This window comes from Fundulus heteroclitus, chromosome 4 (assembly GCF_011125445.2).
Source record: "Fundulus heteroclitus isolate FHET01 chromosome 4, MU-UCD_Fhet_4.1, whole genome shotgun sequence".
Classification (NCBI taxonomy): domain Eukaryota; kingdom Metazoa; phylum Chordata; class Actinopteri; order Cyprinodontiformes; family Fundulidae; genus Fundulus; species Fundulus heteroclitus.
In genome coordinates, this window is record NC_046364.1 from 35,538,240 (window position 1) to 35,560,333 (window position 22,094).

General features: G+C 38.2%; 1 protein-coding gene across 1 annotated transcript; it reads right to left on the reverse strand.

Annotated features, from left to right (window-relative positions):
* Positions 1-1,335: 1,335 nt before the first annotated feature.
* On the reverse strand, positions 1,336-19,454 carry LOC105930488 (aminopeptidase Ey). The gene is made up of 21 exons (XM_012868721.3): positions 19,424-19,454; positions 13,628-14,237; positions 12,164-12,306; positions 11,812-11,951; positions 10,077-10,203; positions 9,773-9,927; positions 9,584-9,697; positions 9,358-9,501; positions 9,126-9,191; positions 8,947-9,012; positions 5,831-6,003; positions 5,653-5,729; positions 5,394-5,527; positions 5,255-5,310; positions 5,022-5,169; positions 4,791-4,882; positions 3,804-3,914; positions 3,489-3,656; positions 2,096-2,233; positions 1,802-1,874; positions 1,336-1,693 (listed from the first exon to the last, which is right to left on the reverse strand). Exons 2-21 carry the CDS (start codon positions 14,227-14,229, stop codon positions 1,538-1,540), a joined length of 2,883 nt encoding a protein of 960 aa, XP_012724175.2. The 5' UTR covers positions 14,230-14,237; positions 19,424-19,454; the 3' UTR covers positions 1,336-1,537.
* Positions 19,455-22,094: the final 2,640 nt, after the last annotated feature.

Consider the following 22,094-nt stretch of genomic DNA (forward strand, 5'->3'; position numbering starts at 1 on the left):
ATTGTTCTACATTTTCAAAATAAATAAATCATACTAAAAATACGTAGAAAGTTTCCTGTAGTATTGTCCTCCTTTTGACCCATGTTCCCATCACGCCGGACCAGCTTCCCTTTGTCTGCTGAAGCGCCACAGTTTCACCAGGGAGGGCGGTGTGCTAAGGTTGACCTGCTTTGTTATAGTCCATTCTTTATCATAGCATTTTCTAAATAACATTTTACAGAAAGTTTCAAAAAGGCACTGTTTTCGGCTTCATTGCTGATTGTTATTATTTCAATTTTACAACATTCATATCTTGCCTCCACGGGGTGTCCTATTTTTTTCACTTTATTTGGAAGGGTGGATTTTTTTTTTTTTTCAATGTCCTGTCTGGTAATTTGGCAATAAGAATTGTTGTCTTAATGCCAAAAAGAGCTCATCCGATTTGACTTTCACAAGTGGAGCAGTACTGCTTTTGCCATGGTGCTCCGCTTGATTTATGAACGTGAATAGTTTTATTGTGATTCATGCGGGGAATATCTCAAACAATATGGACACTACAATGGGAAAGTAGGAGAGGAAAGGAAGAACAAGAAGAAAAAAAGAAAAGGTGAAAGAGGAGATAAAAGGAAGAGAATGATAAAACAATTATTGAAAAAAACATGTACTTCGTTTAATTGAAAATCTGCAGTTCCTATATTGTCCACAAGGGCGCTGTGTTTTAATCAGCAGATGGTAGCACTGAGCTTCATATGTGGAAAATTGATTTTAAATCATTTCTTAATTTTTATCTGTTTGATGTATTTTGTCATGCAGGACAGTGTTTTTAAGTTCCAAGAAATGTGAATACATGTTTTTCAACATTGTGCAATCACTGTGATCAGTTCTTATGCATAATGCACAAGTAAATGTTTAACTGAGTAAAAGTATTGTTGAAATTGCACATACTTTTCTTAAAAACGCTGAGGCTATTCATAATATATTGTGTAAAAGTGAAATTCGTTTAATATAAAAATCAACAACAAGTCCTCTTTTATTAGTTCTATTTAATCTTGCAATGAGTTTACTCTTGTGGCCCTCTTGAGATCAGATTAAGCTGTATGCGGCCCCTAAACCAAAATGAGTTTGACACCCCTGCCCTACAGGAAGGCCCCTGACGGTTTGGCTGTGCTGGCTTGAAGTGTTGTCGGGGTCATTGAACCTTTAAACCACACAGTGGACACCAGACATCAATGCTATACTAAAACCCTGAACAGGATCCGTTTCTTAATGTCCCACATTTGAGACCAAGTCGGCAATGAAGTGATACATCTGTCAAATATGGTATAAAGAAAACAAATGCTGTTGAGGACACCTGAATATCTTAACGTATTTTTATTGATAAAACGCACATGCCATTTCTTTCTTAAATACATTTATTAAACTACTTCATCAAAAAATATGGCTATTTGATCAAAAACTATATCCTCACATTTCAGAAACATGCTTACTTTCAGGCAGAAAAGGTTTGAAGAACAATCAGTTGTGTGTTTCGTATCTATGCAGTGAAAGGCTCGCGTTGCTAAATTTCAGACGTTTGACTGATCAACCAGTCGGACACTGGTTTCTTGTTCAGAGCCATCCAGTTCATGTTGGTCTCGGTTCTCTCGAGGAAGTGCTCCAGACCGAAAGCTCCAGGGCCATACTGTGCTTCCACCTCTTCTATGAACAGCTGCAACTACAGAGGAGAAGGTGGGAAAAGCAGTTGTTCTTTTTTTTTTAAAGTCAATGTTACTGTTGATCACTGAATCATAGGAACTGAGCCGTTTGATCATTAAATCCGTACCTGTTTGTATTCAAACTTTGTGGAGAATCGTTCAGTCACAGTACTTATAATGTAAATCAGTTGATGACCATGACTGAAGAAAAAGCAAAAAAGAAACAAATAGACAATGTTTTTTGCAGACACTTTGATACAAATGTATTTTATGAGTACGTATTTTGTCCATTAATTTGTCCATTTATTTCTTTCATTTGATAGCACATGATTAACATCATTCTAACACCCTACTGAAATAGATGTTCAGTTAAGAGGGACAAATGACTTGCATATATATATCTAAACAATGAGAAAACTCACTTAATTAAGTAGTCCCAGTTGGTTCTTACAAAGTCCCAAACCAAGGGTTGCCCAATAGGGTTACGGGCAATGCTAACAAAAATTTCATAAGCATCCTGCTTCCGGATTTTCCCTGGATCCAAGCAATACTGTAGATACCTGAAATTCATAAAATATTGTTGACATTATTTTGTAAAAAAGTCTAACTAAAAAATATATATATACTCTTCAGAAGTAACACAGCAAATAAAATTCTTGCTATATCAAGAGTTTCTGAAGAAAATGAGCAAGACAAATTTCTTCAATTTTAGTTTCCCTTCATTGGCTTCCTGTTAAATCAGGAAGCCAATGAAGCCTAAAACAATATAATTTTAAATTCTCTTTCTCACGTACAAAAACCCTTAATAATCAAGCTCCATCATATATCAGAGCTCTGATTACCCCGTATATTCCTAACAGAGAACTTTGCCCTCAGACTGAAGTTCTACTAGTTGTTCATAGAGTCTCTAAAACTAGAATGGGAGGCAGATCCTTTAGCTATCAGGCTCCTCTCCTGTGGAACCAACTCCCAGTTCCAGTCCATGAGGCAGACACCCTGTCTACTTTTAAGACTAGGCTTAAAACTTTCCTTTTTGAAAAAGCTTATAGTTAGAGTGGCTCATGTTACCCTGAGCTACCTCTATAGTTATGCTGCTATAGGCTCAGGCTGCTGGAGGATATAGGGTCTATTTTTCTCACTCTGCTGCGTTCTCCTACTGTTCTCTAATTTGCATTGTTTTTTATTTCAACTTTTAACTTTTTGTTCTCTGTCTTTTTTCTCTTCATAGTAGGTACACCTTGTCTGGCGTTCTGTTAACTGTGACACCATCGAGGGGAGGCAGATCATCCGCCATTACAATATTACATAGAAAGGATTCCTGGATCAATGTGTGCTTCTGTGCTTTTTGCATCTCTGCTGTCTTCTCTAACCCCCAGTTGGTTGAGGCAGATGACCGTTCACACTGAGCCTAGTTCTGCTGGAGGTTTTCCTTCCTGTTAAAGGGGAGTTTTCCTCTCCACTGTTGCTTCATGCTTGCTCAGTATGAGGGATTGCTGCAAAGCCATGGACAATGCAGACGACTCTCGCTGTGACTACGCTCTTTCAGGAGGAGTGAATGCTGCTTGTCAGGACTCAATGCAATCTACTGGGTTTCCTTAGATAGGAAACTTTTTGACCAATATGTCTGTATGATTTGATTGAATTTGACTTTAAGTGCCTTGAGATGACATGCTGTCATCTCAAGGCACTATATAAATAAAATTTAATTAAATTGAGAACCTTGTCAGAAAGTAAGTATTGGTGTGTGTGTTTGTGTGTGTGTGTGTGTGTGTGTGTGTGTGTGTGTGTGTGTGTGTGTGTGTGTGTGTGTGAGACCTGTTTAACAGCCAGGGCTCCATGGTGCAGGACAGAGCATGTCTTAGTTTGTCTGCCTCTGAGGTAATGGTGGCGTTTTTAGACATTTTCAATGCAAAGTCCCACTCTGCTATTCCTCCTGCTGCGATTGCATTGCAATACACAACAGACTTCAGGTGGGCACTAATTCTGCAAAGTTAAGTGAGAACAAATTTACTGTTAGTTAAAAGGTTTGTGAACAGGAAAGGTCCAAAAAGAAATTCTAACAACTGAAAGTAAGAGAAAAAAAACATGCTTGAAATGACATATCTGCTCCACTTTCTAACAAGACTTTACTTGTTAACAGCAGGGTTGTTCATCCACTCTTTAAACCAGCCAGATGTCAGTTCTCTGCAGCCTTCCACTCCTGCACGGCAGGCCAAGGAGATCGTATTAAGCTGATTGTATCTGGACAGAGACGACACAAGAACCATGAGATGGCCTAAAATTAAAATGGTTTAATAATTTTATTATAAAAACACTAAAACACAGAAGAACAACACAAAGGTCACTGATGTCAATTGAAACACACACACAAATTGAGAATGATAGATCCTGTTTAAGAAAGAAAAAAAATATATACATATATATATATATATATATATATATATATATATATATATATATATATATATATATATATATATATATATATATATATAAATGCAGTCCACTCCACACTTACTGCCACTCCTGGTAAAAAGTTGAAGAATGTAAAATTAATTAATGTTTTATTGGTAACACTCAGCTTTCTATTGAGTTCAGCAGAAGTCTGTTAATGACACTTTTTTTTTAAATCAGAGGTGCATTTCTAGAGATGTTCTATTGTCTTTTTCAAGAGTGGCCAAAATAAACGTGTCACTAAATATTTCTACCCCAGGAAAACAGGAGGCAAACGATTGTTGACCGATCATTCCTGGAAACTCCGATCAACTTGGAAAAGCAAAAGATAAATACCAAAAAATTATTCAGTTACAGTTATTTTCTCTGAGTTTTTCAAAGGTACCAGCAACTGTATCACTGATGGCTTTTTTTAAATAAGTAATTGCCCTAACATGGGAGTTATTTTTGACAAATAATTACAACTCAAATTAAAGTTTGAATTTCTTTAAATATTTTGCTATGAGACTTCGGTTTTTCAATTAAAAAACTGTTTCTATTAAGACATTTGTAGATCTATAACATAGTTGGCAGAAGGGTTCGAGACCACTGTATGTGCTCTAAAAGAACGAGGTGTTCATGGTTAAAAAAGACAACAATTTAAAATAAAAGAACCTTCCTTACCGATCTGTGTGCTTTTCTGGGATCTTTGTCCAGTTTAGAGTGAGATCTTTGAAATAATGAAACAGAGGCGTGATCTGTTTTCTTATATAGGCCTGAGAGATGAAGATGAAACATTAAGTTCATTTTTCATTTTGTTCTGTTATGGTATGATAAATTTACATTTAATCTGCCCTGTCTATTGTATAATCTTTGTAACTGCACAAGATTGTAGGGATCACTTAATGAACAAACCTGCATGGGTCCATACACCTCACTACGGTCAAACATAAGAAAAAAGTTGTACAAGTTGCGGCTGGCCATCGCCCAGGGTAGAAATTCAACGTCTTTATTCAGGAAAGTAGTTGTCCTCAGAGCCAGAGTTATATTTACTTTTGTTGCCCTGAAAATGTAAAGAAGTTAAACTCCTGAGTATTTTTTTGTTTTACAAAATTTTATCCCCAAGGTTTTGTAAAATATAACCTCACATCGCAAGATTGAAGGCATCATCAATAATCTGAGCCCTGTTGATCACAGGAATGTCCTTAAAGTAAAGGAAAAAGTTATGAGCAGCATTCTCAGACATGCATAACAGAAACAAAAGCAAGAAACTCTTAAGTGTTGTACCTGATGGTTTGAGCTTAGCTTGGCAATAAGACGGTCCCAGTTTTCTTCATCATAATTGACTCTATAGAAACCCTTCATATTTATGTTGGCCACCAACCAATCAGCAGCACCAAGAACCAGTTCTGTGTTTGTGGCTGAGTGAATGAAGTTGAAAAAAAGTATTAATAATACTAATAATAATAATAATTGTTGTCGTCAACTTCTTCTTCTTCTTCCTTTTTCTATGACATGACATTTACTGACTTGAAATGAAGCTTACCTTCCTTGTTAAGAAGCCAGTACTGCTGTTCAGAGGCACCACTCTTAATCCAGGTAATGGGTACAAACCACTCGTAGCTTGAACATGGAACCACAAATTGAAATAAATAGAAACAGTGTGCAAAGACGGCAGATAAATTTTGTCTATTGTACAAAATCTATTGAACACTGGATCCTACTTGAACTCCGAAGGTCTGTCCACAACGGACTGTGGATCCAACAGAAATTGTTCCTGTGTAATATTTCCCGTCTGGGTGTCGATGGTGATCACTGGGAAGCCCATTTGAAGGATCCATCGGTTCATAAGAACCTCCACAGAATGTGGCAATGATATGCCCGCTTTATCAACTGCCTAATAACAAGAAACATTCAATGAGAAAAGAATACATTTAGTGCAGTTGACAGCAGTTGAATTTTAATTCAAAGCATATATGGCAAATTTTCAAGCCTGACACATCAGATACAGGTTGAATATTCATTTGCAAAACCAAATAAAATGTGTCTTAGAAAAGACTTTCTGCTCAACGAACATTTTGTCACAATGGTTAAGTAATGAAGACACAAATTCATGAAGTGTCCCGATATTTTTATAGGTGCCCCATACATACCTTTGCTTACCATATGGTTTTGTGATAAAGCAAAATAAAAACAAAATTTAATAAGAAAAACATTCAATATTTATGATAAATAAAGAACATAATTTGCTGCTTAATTCCAAACAAAGCAAATAAACAGAAAGAGAATTATTTCATATACTATTACACTTTTTACTGCCTTTATATGTAGGAACACTACTCATCAGGATCCCCAGGGGTTCGATTACCTTTTATTGTCTAGCTGTAGATTCTTGTTTCTATCACTAGGTAGCTTTTGTTCTTGTGGATGTCAGTTGTTTAGTCACGGTTCTGTTTTATTTCTATTTTCTGCCTGCCCGTCCTTAGTTTAGTTAGGTTATCCTCTCATGTCTGGCCATTCATCACGTTTCCCTGTTAGATTCCGTTCTCCTCTGACCCCTGCCAGTTCACTGCCCTCTCTCTCTGTCAGCCTAATTGCCTTACTCCTCTCATCTGTGTTACTTTGCTCCACCTGCTGTTCATGCCATCTCCTCCCCTATAGGCAGTCAGTTCTGTCACACTCATGTTTAGGTCCTCTTCAATGCTACCCTGGTTCTGGTCTGTACTCACTCGTATTCCTGGCTCCTGTGTTCCTTGCCTACATGTAAGTTTCAGTTCTTATTTAAATAAACCACCATTCTCTTCCCTATGCCACTTCCCAGTTTTTGTCTGCTTTTCGGTCTTGCAACAAACCCAACAAACCACACAAGGGCATAAATTACATTTCATTGTTGTCATACCGTAAGATAACATAGAGTTTAACATAACATCATACTGACTTTAAAACATAATGGTGTGGTATGATGATTTATGGACTACTTAGCTGCTTCGAGACCTGGAGAAGTTGCTGTTATTGATGGAATCACAATTTCTGCTCTCTACCAGAAAATCCTGAAGGAAAATGTCCAGCTATCAGCCAGTGATCTAAAGCTGAAATGTACTTGGGTCAATAATTCGAAGCAAAGCCAGCTTCAAATGGTTAAAACAAAGAATGTTTTGGAGGGGCCTCAAAGTCTTGAGTTAAATCTGATTCAGATGCTGCGGCATGACCTTAAACACCTTCAATCTCTGAATTGAAATAGCTTTGCAAATAAAACTTGGTTAGCCAAAATTCCTATACAGCGATGTAAAAGGTTAACCGTCAGTCTTGGAAAAGCTTGATGTTTTGTTGCTTGTTGGCACAAAGTGTGCCGCAAATAGTGAATAGTTGAAAGAGTAGATGACTTTGTTACAAAGTGGAGAGCTTATTTAGATAGCCCTTGATAAATGAAACCGTCATTTGAAAACTACGTCTTGTATTCATTCTGGTTATCTTTTTCTGCTGTAAAAAAAAAAAAATATATATATATATATATATATATATATATATATATATATATATATATTCTTTGTTTTGAAACATCTAGGAGGAATGAAAAAGTAACAACAGAAGAAATCTGTTAGGGTCAAAATACTCCGTCGCCACACTTTATATCCTGATGTTGTGGTGCTTATGTACATTAAGAAACTAAAGTATGAAGAAAAGTAGCTACTACTAACCGCCAAGTAAAACAATTGGTTATCATGGAGACTGGATGCAGACACTGCTGCCAAAGGGGTTAAAGCTGGTTCACATGGCAGGATTTTAAAACGGCCGGATGATTTTAAAAGCCTGAGAGACACCATACGCGTAATGATAAAAAATTGTGGCTACAACAGGTTTGCTCGTACAGTGAATGGTGCACGGTCAGACAGCAATCACAACACTGAATCATTCAGATAACAGATGGTAAATCTTCCGAAACGCCTCAAGATCAAACGTGAGTTTAGAGTAAATAAACATGGACAACGAGGAAGAGCAATGGCAATAGTCTGTGGACTGATTTTAACAGAGAAAACAGAACAAAAAGACAAAAAGAAAATGCATTGGTTAAACGAGTGGAGACAACGTAACCCGGGCTCTACCTTTGCTCCACTATGATATGGAGGTGAGCTGTTTTTTTTTTTTTTTTTTTTGGTTTTTTTTTTGTTTATCTCAGGGCTTCCCTCACTGCGCTTTCTGATTTGCTACAAGTCACATTCAACAGGCTTGTTTGTCTTTGGCGGACAGCACACACACTAGGATGTCAGGGCAAGACAATCAAACATATATATATATAATATCCCCAATTTGAGGTGGTCCTGAGGTTCTGCCGAGTGGACCAAATCCCTCTTAACACACTACACATGGCAGGAATATCTCCTGAGTTTACCTTAAGAGCCACGCCAATAGTCGGCGCCTGTCGGAAGAGGAAGATCGGGGGGAAAATTGGGCTAAAACTTCTGCCGTGTGAACCAGCCTTAAGATGGATTTCTTCTGCAAGTCTCTCTGCTATTAGGACATTTAGAGAAGTGAGACCTCTCCCTTTTCAACTGTTCTTTGCTCTCCTACATCTAACAGATAGCACTATATCAATATCTTCCAGACAACTTAAAGAAATTTTGATTTGTATATACTTTAAATTACAATGTGAAATAATAAATTACCTGTTACCTCTTATTTATTCAACATGACAGTCAATGTTACACTTTTTTTGCGCCGTTGCGCTCCAAGTACTTTTTCACAAAACATTTATTCATTTTTAGATTTTGAAACATTTCCCAAACCTTTGAGACAACTTTTATTTGGAGTAAGGCAGTGCATATAAATATTACTGTCTTACCATTTGCAGGTGCTTCCAGAGGTCTTTGTAGGTCGTGGTGTTATACCTAAACTCCTCTAAATATGTCTGCAGATAGATACATATAGATGTTGTATTTTTGTGGACATTAAAAATAGGCCTCTGCCATTGACACATTAGTGAAATTAATTATACTTATCGCTTTTGTTATATATACTCACATGGAGTCCTTGGGAAAAGACCGTCTCTGTAATAAACTCTGAGAGCATTCTCAGGACTGCAGCCCCCTGCAATGAAAAACAAAGGCTTTAGTTGGAGATGCATGGATTGGGATGGCACAGACCCCAAATATATCTTAAAAAATAACAGCAATAACAGCATCTTTGTGTGTTAAATGCCCGGGTGCCTCTGATTTTAGAGGGAACCACTGAGATTAAAGGAGATACGATTTACTTTGCTGTATGTAATGGTATCAAAAAGTTCATAGATCTGATCTGGTCTCTGGATATCTTCCTCTTTGGAAGAGAGAGGATGTGAGTTAACTGAAGCATCCCTGGTCATGGCATGGGTAATGTCATTCAGGACAATCAAATCTTTCTGTGAATAAAACAAACAGACGTATAGTAAATTAAAAGTTTCAATGCAGTGCTAATTTTCATTAGAGAACAACTAATCTCACCATATTCCAGTCAGGTTCAGCATAATCGGCTCCTAGATAGGAAACATAGGTGGCAAACCCTTCATTGAGCCACACGTCATTCCACCACTTCATCGTCACCAAGTTTCCAAACCACTGAGGGGAGAAATATTCAGTGATTAAATATACAGCTTATTTATCTTTCCCTAAAATGGGCAAGCAATACTTTACCATGTGAGCTAGCTCATGAGAGATGGTCGTTGTCACCGACTCTTTGTCTCTATTAGAAGACACTCCAGGATTATAAAGAAGCGAGGTCTCTCTATAGGTGATCAAACCCCAGTTCTCCATTGCTCCATTGCTGAAGTCAGGAATAGCAACCTGGTCTAAAAGCAACAAGAGAACTCAGAGAAGGTCATGGGATGTTCTTTTTGGATCAGTTTCATTACCTTGGCAGCAAAAAAATGCGCCTTAGGAAAGTAACCAGGCCACATAGTCTGATTGACTGAACTAGTAGGTTTCTTTAGTCCTCTACCTGACTTTCTCAGAGGGTAAGAAGAGTTGTAATAGTTCTGAAAAAATGCCAGTATGGATCCCGTCTTCTCCAACGCATAGTTTCCTTGGCCTTCTTCGATGGCCTTTCTGCGAGCCCAGATCCTGACCTAAACCAGGTAGAAAACAGATCTTCAACACTAATGTGTTAAAATGCTGAACATGTGAGCTGATCTTTGAGTCCAATGCAAGCTTTGAGTCTAGTGCATTTCAGTACGTTAGAATGTAATTGAAAAAAAACATTTAGTTTGTGATTTAATCCAAAAAATGAAACTCAATTATCAGATAGGTTCATTACACACACTGAGTAATATATATTGTACGTACTTTGACCTCTCCTGAGCTAAACTGTTTGGCTGCAGGTCAAGGCAGCTCACTGAGAAAGTGCTACCCTGGTCATTGAACCAGATTTTGGTACATTTGGAAGTGTTCGCAGGGGCTGGGTCCTGCTGGAAAATGAAGTCAGCACCTCCATTAAAGCATGAAGCTTTCTTGGTAGATGGCTGTATTAACTTTGGACTTGGACTAGCAGTGGCCCAGCATCAACAGATGACATGGCTATGCAAGTCACTGACCTTGAAAACTTCACAGTCAGGCCTCAAGCAGCTTGGATTCTGTGCTTCTCCACTCTTACATAGGATTCTGGGAGCTTGATTTCCAAATGAAATGCAAAATGTAAATTTTTCTAAAATACATGACTTTGGACCGCTGAGCAACGGTTCAGTAATTTTGCTCCCTAAGTGCGGCTGAAAGGAGACACTTCTAATGTTTTTTTGTGTTTGTTTTGTTTAGAGGCATCATTAACACTGGATACAAGTGTTATAGTGCATGTTCTGGACACGTCATCAACTGTATGTGAAATCTCTAAAAGCACTGACCCCACATGCCTTGTAAATCTCCCCTGAATATTATAACTGACTGACGTTATCCCTGTTGCTTGTGCACCTTTTTTAGTTGCACTTTTCCCCTCCACTCACGTTTGTGCTCAGAAAAAACACCCTGTCAGCAATTATTTTCTACAGTAATGGACTTTTATGGCTTGCCCTCCTTATGGAGCTTGTCAGAGATTGCTGGATAACTGCCAAGTTAGCGGTTTTGCGCAAGATCGTGTAACATGTCATAACATGACGTTTCTGTATTGAAATCCTTTTCACACATTAGCATTTTTCTGACAAACAGAAGTGAGTCAACATATAATAATGTTTTGTTCTTGTACTGAAACACTGACATAATGTTATGAACGTTGTTGATGTTATGCTAACTTCTTTTTTTAATGTTATTCTGTTGTTTTGTTTTTTTAGATGTACCCATTGAGCAACATGTTGAATAAAACACTTTTATGAACTGCCAACATGAGCTACAACAAGTACTGCTTAATGTTATGATCCTGTATCACATTATTATCTTTTTCAAGGTCAGGGTTCTCAGGTGATCAGAGTGCAATGTTTGAATAGAGTTTACATATACTCCCCAACTTTTTCTGCAAAGATTATTTGTATGCAGGCTTCATTGTAGTTCTTGACTTCAGTGATTGTTATCTTCGGAATTGGTGAGAGACACTAACAATGTACATTTCTTAAAAGAAAGTTACTAAGCTTCCACTTTGCAGATTAAAGTTCACAAACAGAAGCCTGTTGAGATTTTTTTTTTGCACTGATTTTAATGCATATATAAGTTTCCTCTACCACATAGAAGTCAAATAATAGTGCAATAATTACCAAGACATCTGCATCCCGGTTTGTCCGAATGTATGCAAAATCACAAACAATAAAAGCCAACAGGTAGGTTGACATGATCTCAGTAGGCTCAAAGCTGGTCTGAATTAAGCTCTCCCCATCCAAAGTGATGTTAACTGGGTCTATGAAGGATAAAAAAAAAACACAGCAGGTTTACAATTCTCTACTTTTTATGTGACAATATGAGCAGGTTAGAAGATTAGTCCAGGTGGAACGCAAGTGACTTTCTACAGCAAACCAAGAGTTAAATCAAAAGAGCAAGAGAATGTGTCTCAGTGATGTGCACATATGCACGTAGAGTGTCGTTTCCACTTGCAAAAGGTCGGAGACTTACCGTAGTTCATGGCGTTTGACAAAGCCACAGTCCCGTGAGGGTGAATCAGAGTCATGTGGAAGACAGCTTTCATAGCTGGTTCATCGAAGCAAGGAAAAGCTTTCCTGGCTTCCGTCGGCTGCATCTGAGTTGTCGCTATGACTCTGATAAAGCAGGAAACTCAGCGATTATGCTGCCATAAAGGTGAAAAATCTGCGTAAAACTCAATTGGGGAGCTATGTTTCATCAAATTACAGGGTTTCTAAATTTTAAATCCCATTAGAGTCCATTTGTATTTGTGGTCCCTGCCTTCAAGTAATCATCCAACAATCAATCCAAAATCCCAGGTTATCTGAGGTGATGACCAGTGTGTACCCTGTCTCTCCCTCACAGGCAAAAAGCACTCTCCATCCTCCACCCATTATTAAGCTGGCATAGAAAATAAATAAATTAATTAAAAAATGTCTTTGTTTGTACATTTGGACACAGACACCTGTCTTTCCATAGGAAAAAGAAAGGCAACCTAGTCATCTTTGAATTTGTTGCTTCTGTTGGTGGACAGTGACTATACTGACTGTTGTGCATCAACACGGTCCCGTAGACCTGTGAAGGCATTTGAGCTAAGCTAATTATATCCCGTTCTGGGTACATGAAATGGCATTTAATCAAAAAGTTAATTAATTTGAGTGATTCCTTCAAAAAATTAAAAAAAACTATTAGATTCTTTACACCAAAAAAAAAACACATTTCATCATTGTTGATCTGCCTCTTAAATACTGGTTCTTAGCAGACAATCAAACGCCAGATTACTGAAGGACATGAGTTATTAAGAAGAGCATTTTTCCCTTCCTGAGCTCAAGTTTCGACCTCGACAACGTTTTACGGATCTTCCTGCCTTGCCAAGCCCCTTTTGGACATCTACCCTGCCTTCTGTTTTCTGGACAACGACTTGAACTGTTTTCTCGACCATGAACCTCGCCAACCTTGCCTGTCTCTGCCTTACCCGTGTATGACCCATGTTTGACCACATGAACTGTTTCCAGCCTCTGCCCATCAACTGTCTGTCACCTCCTTAAGGGAGCAGCCTGTCTTCAGCATTGCCAGGCTTCTGCTCTCTTCTGCAGGGTTTATATTATTAATAAATCTTTTAAGTGCAACGCAGTGTGTGGTTTGGATTTCTGTTTCTCTGTTTGTCTGATTCTTAACTCCTTTGTTGCTTACCCTCCTCGTGGAGGAAGCCAATCACTGTCTGCTGGATATCCGTCAGGTCAGTAGTCATGCCCCATGAATGTGTAGCTTACAAACCCAGATTGAGACTGTAGGCTTAACAAATATCACTCTAAATGTATGTAATAAATTAGATGAGTGACGAAACATTTTATGTAACTTTCAATCAATACCATTTTTTGAGATGTGCCTGCACAAACTACATAAAGTACCATTAAATATTTGAATCTGATCAAGAAAAAACATGGAATGTCTTACTTTTTCACGCCGTCTTCAAAGTATTGACTCTTGTAGAAGCCCTCTAAGCCATCTGATAGATTTCCCTCAAACTCTGTATAGAGCTCGTACATGCTGCCGAGCTGCAGCGGCGCGTTGAGGGTGATCACCAAGTACTGGGTGGGAACCTCCAGCCAGGTCTCACGCAAGGCTGGAGCTACAGCTCCATCCAAGCCCGTCAGTATAGCATGGAATCCATCAAACATCTTAAACTTCAGCTTGCTGGAATGGATGAGAATGAGGCTGGTCTTGCTCACACATCTGAACGCCACCCTGGAGTGTCCAGTGAAGATGTACAGATCATCAGGGTTGGGCTTTAGCCGTGGCCAAAGCGTGATATTGTAGCGGACAGGGGAGAGGCTTTCTGGAAGCCTGTAGTAGTCCCAGGGTTCTTTGGGTCCAGGTGGCGTGGTGGAAGCAGTGCTGGTCGTATTGGGTCCAGTAGGGGTTGGAAGGTACTGTAGATTCTTTGACCTCTCCTGAGCGTACATCACAGAGAGGGCTATGATGGTCGCTAAAACTCCAACGGCTGCAAACAAGCAGGCTAGAGCCAACGCTTTGCTGATGTAGAATCCTTTCCCCATGTCTACAACTACGAGGAGGAAGAAGACAGAAAGATGACGTCACTCTATTTATGTCCTACCTTTCAGAACCCAGCCCAAAAGGTTGATCAGCGATTCTGTGGGAAGACTAAGTTGTTGCTGAAAGTCCAAAACATTCAGGTTTGAAATGTCCTTCTGATATGAGGCACGTCCTGTTTAGTCGGTAAACTTCGAACATGGTGGTTTTAGATAATGAGGGAGTTGGACTTTATAAACCTGGACAGGTTGAATTTTTTTACGCACCGTTGTAAATTATGTGGTTGGTGGTGTGCAGCCGATCTCTGTCTGTCCCAGTATGCATGTACATCGTCTTTACATTTCAAGTGTGCCTGGATGTGGCTGCATCCCAAAAGATACTGAACACAGGTTTATACAACAGCCTAAATGTTATATTTGATGTCACTTACTTATTATCACAAAGAGTTGTGTGAGAACTGACTCATTAATAATGCTGATTTCAATACAAAATGTGTACTGCACAGCAGATTGCCTTGCGCGTGTATTGATTGCCGCTTAACTTTTTCACATTTTGGATTTTATGTGACAGAAAATCACAAAGTAGTTCATCATTGTAACCGGCAACAATGTTCATCATGAAGACAGAGGAACAGACCATTTTCAGATGAAGTTAAGGAGAGTTTTAAAGCAAAGTTAGGTTACAAAACACCATCCCAGACTTCAGCATATTACCTACATCTGAAAATAGAGTACAAATTTGGTACAATTGCAAACCCATGACACTACTTTATGTTAGTCTGTGACATATGTGGAGAATTCTGGCCGTAAAATGACAAAAAACGGGGAGTAAAGACGATAAGATTTCTTCCACAAGACAGCTTACATGAATGTTGTGCCTTCAGATCACTTCCCAGCATAATATCCTAAGTTTTTTCCATGTAATTATGCTTTATACGCATGTTAAAAGTAGCTTGATAATTTGTTCACCTTACCTTGGGAGATTTCTTCTTTAGAGAGATACTCAGGGTCACAAAGACTTGGAAATACGACTAACCTCAAAATCCAAATCCGCTAGGATCCTTCCTGTCTGCGCCATTGTTTGTTGCAAAATGATTTTATTTAGCTTGTCTCTTTTTTCAATTCATCATGCAAAAGTAACAGGGGAAGTGAAAAATACACCAACCTGATACTTCCACAACGTCTTCAGATTCCTTTCTAATTCATGTAACTGGTAAACTGAGTGGCTCTGATTAATCTGGCCTGTTGGTCGCTGAAGTGGCTACATTTTTGTTTATCTTTCAGTTTTGGTCATTTCTGTTTACTTCAGGCTGGCGTATAGCAGCAAACTGAAGTGGTCAATGTGGGGTTGTTATACAGTGCTTACGATTCCAGGCCCAAATGTAAACACTCGCAGTCCATCATTAATAGATTTTAAGTTTGAGTGAACTGTAAGTGTGTGTTCTCTCAGAGGGCCTCTTTTACGAAGTCAAAGAATTGCAAATGTTGCACACTCCCACAAAGACTGGGTTGGCTGCCTTAGTATGCAGCCTCTAAAAAACAATCCAAGGTTAGCACCTTTTTATTGGAAATTAGTGCTTTATTTTGGTCACAATGAAGACATATTTAGGCAGTCTCTCCAGTTGATTGCTAAACAACTCTTGTTTATCCCAGATGCTATATGAATGCAGTCTGGATAGGAAGTTTGATAATGTGCATTCTCGATTTAGTTCTACAAATTATGAGTTTGGGCCTGCTCCCATCAAATCTGTTCGGAAAAAGGAGGGACGTTCAGCAGAACCTTCCGAGCTGATTGAGCAAAGCGACACCGAGTGCTGCATCTGCAGTGATGCGAGCGCTGCTTCGGTCTGTTGTGATGAAGAAGGTGCTGAGCCAAAAAGCAAAGCTCTTGATTTAGCCGTCCTTTCACGTTCTGAATCTCATCTATGGTCATGAGGTATGGATCGTGATCATGACCGAAAGAAAGAGATACCAGATACAAGTGTCCGAAATGACCTTCTTCTGGAGGCTGGCTGGACTCAGCTTTGGAGATAAGGGAAGGGGCTCTGTTAACTGGGGGGAGCTCAAAATAGAGTCTCTGCTTCGCTGCATCGAGAGGAGCCAGTTAAAGTGGTTTGGGTATTTGATCAGGATGCCCCCTGGGCGTCTCCCGTTGGGAGTTTTCCGGACATGTCCCTCTGGGAGGAGACCCTGGGGAAACCCCAGAACTTGTTGGAGGGTCTATATACGCCGTCTGGTCTGGGAACACCATAGGGTTCCTCAGAATAATCCGGAGGATGTGGCTGGGGAGTGGGATGCTCTTTAATGGGAAGTTAACTGATTTACAAGATGCAGTGAACTAATAGTGACTATGGTGGTCTTCCTTTAACAAATGTTTGGCTTTTGTTCATCTGCAGACCAGTACTGAAAAGGAGGGGCACACATCAGTGAACTCCGATTGGTTTAACCTACCCTGTACATTAGACCTATGTATAAATGGGACAAAATAAATAATAATAAACATTACTGAAAGTAAGCTGCAGGTGTTAAAAGTTCACTATAAATTTGTTGTCTTTAAAAGCTGCAGAAACAATCTTACCAGGTTTTCTTACCAGCTCTTTACCGAGATCTGGTGATCTTTCAGCCTTGTGGCTTGGCATTTCTGTGGTAATCTGCATTTAAAAGGAAATTTAGAGACAATTAGCTATTGGTCATTACATTAATTTAACCTTTAATCAACCATAAATGTTTGTAAAATAACTTCTAAAAATGTTACCTCCTTAAATTTGATGGCAAACTGTGCCTAAATAATTTGTTGTTGTCTTTGGTGTCCATAATAAAACAAGGCTTACATGTTCAAATGGGATGACTTATGAATGAATACATCTGCTCAAACAAAACTCTCGTAAAAAAATTTGATTTGTTTCACAAGAAACAAAGTGTCTTTGCTGGTGCAAAACGGTATCTCAAGATTTAGCTAGTTTAGCGATAGTGTTAATGCTAAAGTCAATCACGTCAGCAAGCTGAGCTTCTTCTCCAGGGAACAACTCATCTTTGTTTTGGTTGTTAGACAACAGGTTTACACGGCACTGTTAGAATAAATTGAAATGGTTTATTATCATACAAACATTTAGACTGTGAGACCCGGTGTGTTTTCTTTTTTCGTGTGTGTGTTTCCACTGTTGAGTCTACAAAACAGGCCCATTCATGTAAATTTCATTCACACGCACTGAGCGGGTAACTCCTCCTACTGCTGGAGTCTCGGTCACAGACCCGCTCCGCCTCTGAGTGGTTGAGCAAGACCTTACTGCGTGAGAAAAAGTTACTTTCTACAATAAAAATAAGACCAGTCATTCTCTCAGAGCGACCGCACTATGTACCATATATAGAGTCATTGCGTTTACACTGTGAAACTTAATTATAATCCCTTAAGAGTCAGAGAAAGTTTGTTACATTTACAGATATTTACCAATTAAAGCCTGAAAAATGGTTTCATCAAAGGAACAAAAACCATGCACCTACCAGAATACCTCCTGTCTCAATAATAAGTTTTTTTTTTTATTGTGCCTCTTGATTTAATATGTTTAAAACCATAAAATCCTACTTTTATTAAGGGTTTTCTACCACTGTCCTTACAGATGGCTGCAAACAAACAGATTTGAAATTTTTTTTACAGTTAACAGAAAGTATGAGAGGATTTTAAACTGAAAAGACTCAATAATAATAATAATAATACTGAAAAAAGGTAACCAATTTGAAATACTTAGCACACCCCCTCCTCATCTCTATGTGCAAATGTTCCTGTTAAATAAAAAAGCACTACCTCCCTACCAGAGGCATTTCCTGGGGTAAATTTCTGATCTTGTAATCTGTTCTTGTCCTAATCAACGCAATGGAAATGCAGGGTGATGTAATATCATCCTCAGAAAATCAGTCTGGTTCCTGGAAGAGGTTTCTGTAGTGAAAAACCACTTTATTTTAAAAACAATTAACATGTTAACCACAAATGATTTATAATTGTTTGTTTCTTTTCAGCATGAAGGACAAAATATTAAATGAAAGGAACAGTGAAGGAGCTTGTTAATCATGATTGCCTTTAAGGGGAACCCAGCAGAGATATCTGTTGGGTTCAAGGGGTCTTCTGCATTCGTAAAATGTGTTTGTGCACATTAATTAGTGCTGTTGAACTGGGACCTCATTATTCAGGTAAATTTAGAATTATTTGACCTGAGCGTTTACATTTTAAATGTAGATTTTTTTTCTCTATATTAAACATTTTTTGATACATACTAATATTGTGGTGTTTTTAAACTGTCAATTCTGAAGATGTTTTCCACCTCCAGCTGCTTAATAAAATATAAATGAAACAAATATTGCCAGTTGTGTCTACAGTTTAAATCAACGTAAAACAATACAGGCCAAAACTAATTTATTAGAGTAATTAAAATAACTAATTTGAGCAAAATGATCGTTAGAGTTTGTCAGAATTTACTAAGTTCAGTGAATTGAAAGATTTGTGCTCATCTGAATTCAAACAGTTTAATGATGCATTTTTGAGCTGTTAAACTTTAATAAGTTCAAGAAGTAGTTTGTTGATTTAAATTCAAAATGTTTTCGATTTAACTACTTCAAAATTTAAGCGAGGAAAACTCCATCAGGACCAGGAGCTCACACAAACTTCTGCCCTGCTGCAGTCAGTCTATTGAACAGTGACCCAACTCCCCCAGCTGATCTGACGCCCTCTCCATCACCCTAAAACGTATTCATCTAATTTAGCTCTTTTCGCTTTTTATACCTTTCACCACATAAATGACCAAATTCTGTATTTTCTTTTTCTTTTTTTATGGTACCTGGCAATCAGGTGTTTCTGATTTTTGGTCTTTTTTAAATCATCCAAAGGGATGTTTGACTCCCACAAGAAAAACATACATAATCACAAAGGAATACAAAGATAACAATTAACCGTCACTGTCAGCTAAAACAGTTGCAAAGACCCGTTAAACGTAAAATACCAAGTCCATCGATCAGGGCAATGCAACTCCTCCAGCGTAGTCCTGTCTAAATCCATGCCGGTTTTAATGAGAGCTCCTGGTGAGAGCCCTGCCTGACAGAGGATCTAAACTCATGCAAACACGTACACACATCCAGGCAGGAAACCAAATAACTGTTCCAGCAGTTCTTAACGCGACTTTTCCCAGATTCAGCTACTTTCCCACCTTACCTCGTGTAAGTCCACAGAAGTGCTGCGCATGTCGTTTCCCACTATTTGAACACAGACAAGAGTCACTGGCAATCATTTTGAAACTTGTTCCATCTTGTCTGTTGACGTTTTTTGAAAACATGTTATCAGAGCGTAACTATGCCTAGAAATACCCTATGTGTCAAAGCTATTCATAACATTTTACCGTATGTTTATCTGAAAGGTGAGAAATGCAACTGTAGTAAATCTATTTGTTTTTTTTTTTTACCTTTCTTTATTTATACCAAGTCTAGACATAAATGTTCTCCTGTTCAGAAGAACATCATGTTTGAAATGAGTGTAGGTGATCCTCAGCATTCATTTGGTGAATGCTGAGTGATGGCTTATGTCAAAGTAAAATGATGAGGAGATGGTAAAATTAAAAAAAAAACTCTGACATGCTGGATTGCATAACTGGGTCTCCAGTTTCACTCCCATCTCCTCTCGGAGTTTGTGTTTTCTTTGAGCAGGAATAAGACACTGTAGTGCTGATGCCCAGCACGTTAATTTCAACATAATATATATGAATATGATTTCACTCAAGGATGAATACAAAGAGTTCAAAACAGTGATTGACAGATTACGCTGATATTCAAAAATTAGCGTAAAGGGGAAATTTGGGTGTGACAGTGGCAACACATGCACAGTCACACACAACTATTATAGGCTAAATGAGAAAAAAAGAGAAGAAGGAAAAAATATCAACCCAGTCTAATCTAAAGTTAGCTCCAAAGAAACACCATTAGTAGAAGATGAGCATAAATATTGAACAGAGGAAAACTGTTTGACGGTGGAAAAAAAACTCCAGCCTATTTACCTAACGTACGATAATACAATATGCAATATGCATAATAGTGCATCCCTAGCTAAGGCGTGTGCAAGTTAGCTTAGCATCTGGAAACAGGGTAAAGAATTAATGGTTGAATCAGAACTTGTGCAATGATTAGTTTTGTGTAAACAGTTATTATGTCTGTAAGGAAAAAAATAATGGGACTTAACCCATCCTCTTGCTTCGTGCCTCTACCAATGTTGAAAAAATCTGAACAGTATCCATTAGCATTACTCTAGACCTTTTTTATATAAAACACCATTATCCAATCAAATATCACCATCCAATCAATAAATTTTGCTCCAAAGCAAAAGTTATGAAGTACATGTTGTAAGTATTGCCATTCAACCCAATTAAATGCCTTCTAAGCTGAGAAGTATTGATGGTTATTTTCTGGAGCTGGCAAGTGATTGTAGGTTAAGAATCCTGCTTTTATTATTCGCATTATGGAGGACATTAACAAAGCCAGTTTGGCCTGACTTTATGTATTTTTGTATTTGTTTGGCCAGAATGCTTGTTAAGATGTTGAGATCAACTCACAGAAGACTTATAGGTCTGTAACAAGAACACAAGGTGGGATCTTCATATAGTCAGAACTGGCAATAGTTTATCTGTAAACATCTTATAAGATTCACCAGAGAATCCATCAATTCCCGAGGACTTGTTATTTTTCATTTTACAGATGGTTTCTCCGACTTCAGATAGTGTCATTGGCTTTACCAAAGCAGCAGCCTCTTCATTGGTTAATTTTGCCATATTAAGTGGCTCCGGGAAATCTTGAATCTTTTCAGTTTTATCAGTTTGTTTTCGTCGTTCATATAGAGAAGTACTGTATATTAGTCCTCAAAGCCCCCAGCTTTGTCCTTAGGTTGTGTCACTAATTGATTAGTAGTTGGATGATCGATTTTTGTCAGCATTCGACTTGGTTAAGCTTTTTGTAGCTGGAAGGTGAGTAGTCTACTTGCTTTATTACCCATGTTGTAATATTTTCAATTTACAAAACAAAGACCCCCTTCTGTCTGGTAGGTAAGTATTTAATCTAATTGTTTATCTTTGCTTCTAAAATTTTTCTGTTCCTTCACGCTCAGTTTCTTTATCCCAGAGGATAAAGAAACAATACAACTTTGCGTCCTCAACATAGTTAATTATAGTAACTCTTTTCATCGGGTTATCTGGTACACCGATCAATAACATCATTGTTATCTGGTAAACATCTAAATGTCAGAACGTCTCCTTCGATCAATAACATCATTGTTATCTGGTAAACATCTAAATGTCAGAACGTCTCCTTACACCTCGTTGTTCATCAGCATGAATGAGTCAAACTGACTGTTTTAAACAAGCAGAAACGAAGATGGCTTCTTCTGCAGGTCATCCATCACTTGTTCTAAACCAAAATTAGATGCTGAGCTTTTTCTGAAACGTCAGCTTCAGATGATTCTGGCTGTAAGCAGCAGACAATCTTTTATGATACTTTAGTTTTAATATGAAGTCCTCCACTGGCACATAGCTTGTCTTCCCTTAAGTCAAGTCGAGTTTATTTGTATAGCACATTTCAGCAGCAAGGCAGATCAAAGTGCTTTATGTCATGAAAATACAAAAACATCAAACACATTGAAACGGTCACCGATTGTGTGACCAGTAACAAACATTAAATTGTATCGAGAGAAAACATCAAGGAACGTAAGCTCCTGCAAAGAAGAATCTGCCACTTATGAAGATGATTGAGATAAGAAAATTCACCCAGGGGTGTCAAAATATTTAAGAACCAACACCGCTGATTAGATTTTATCAGTAATCTGCATATGAATGGGAAAATCAACT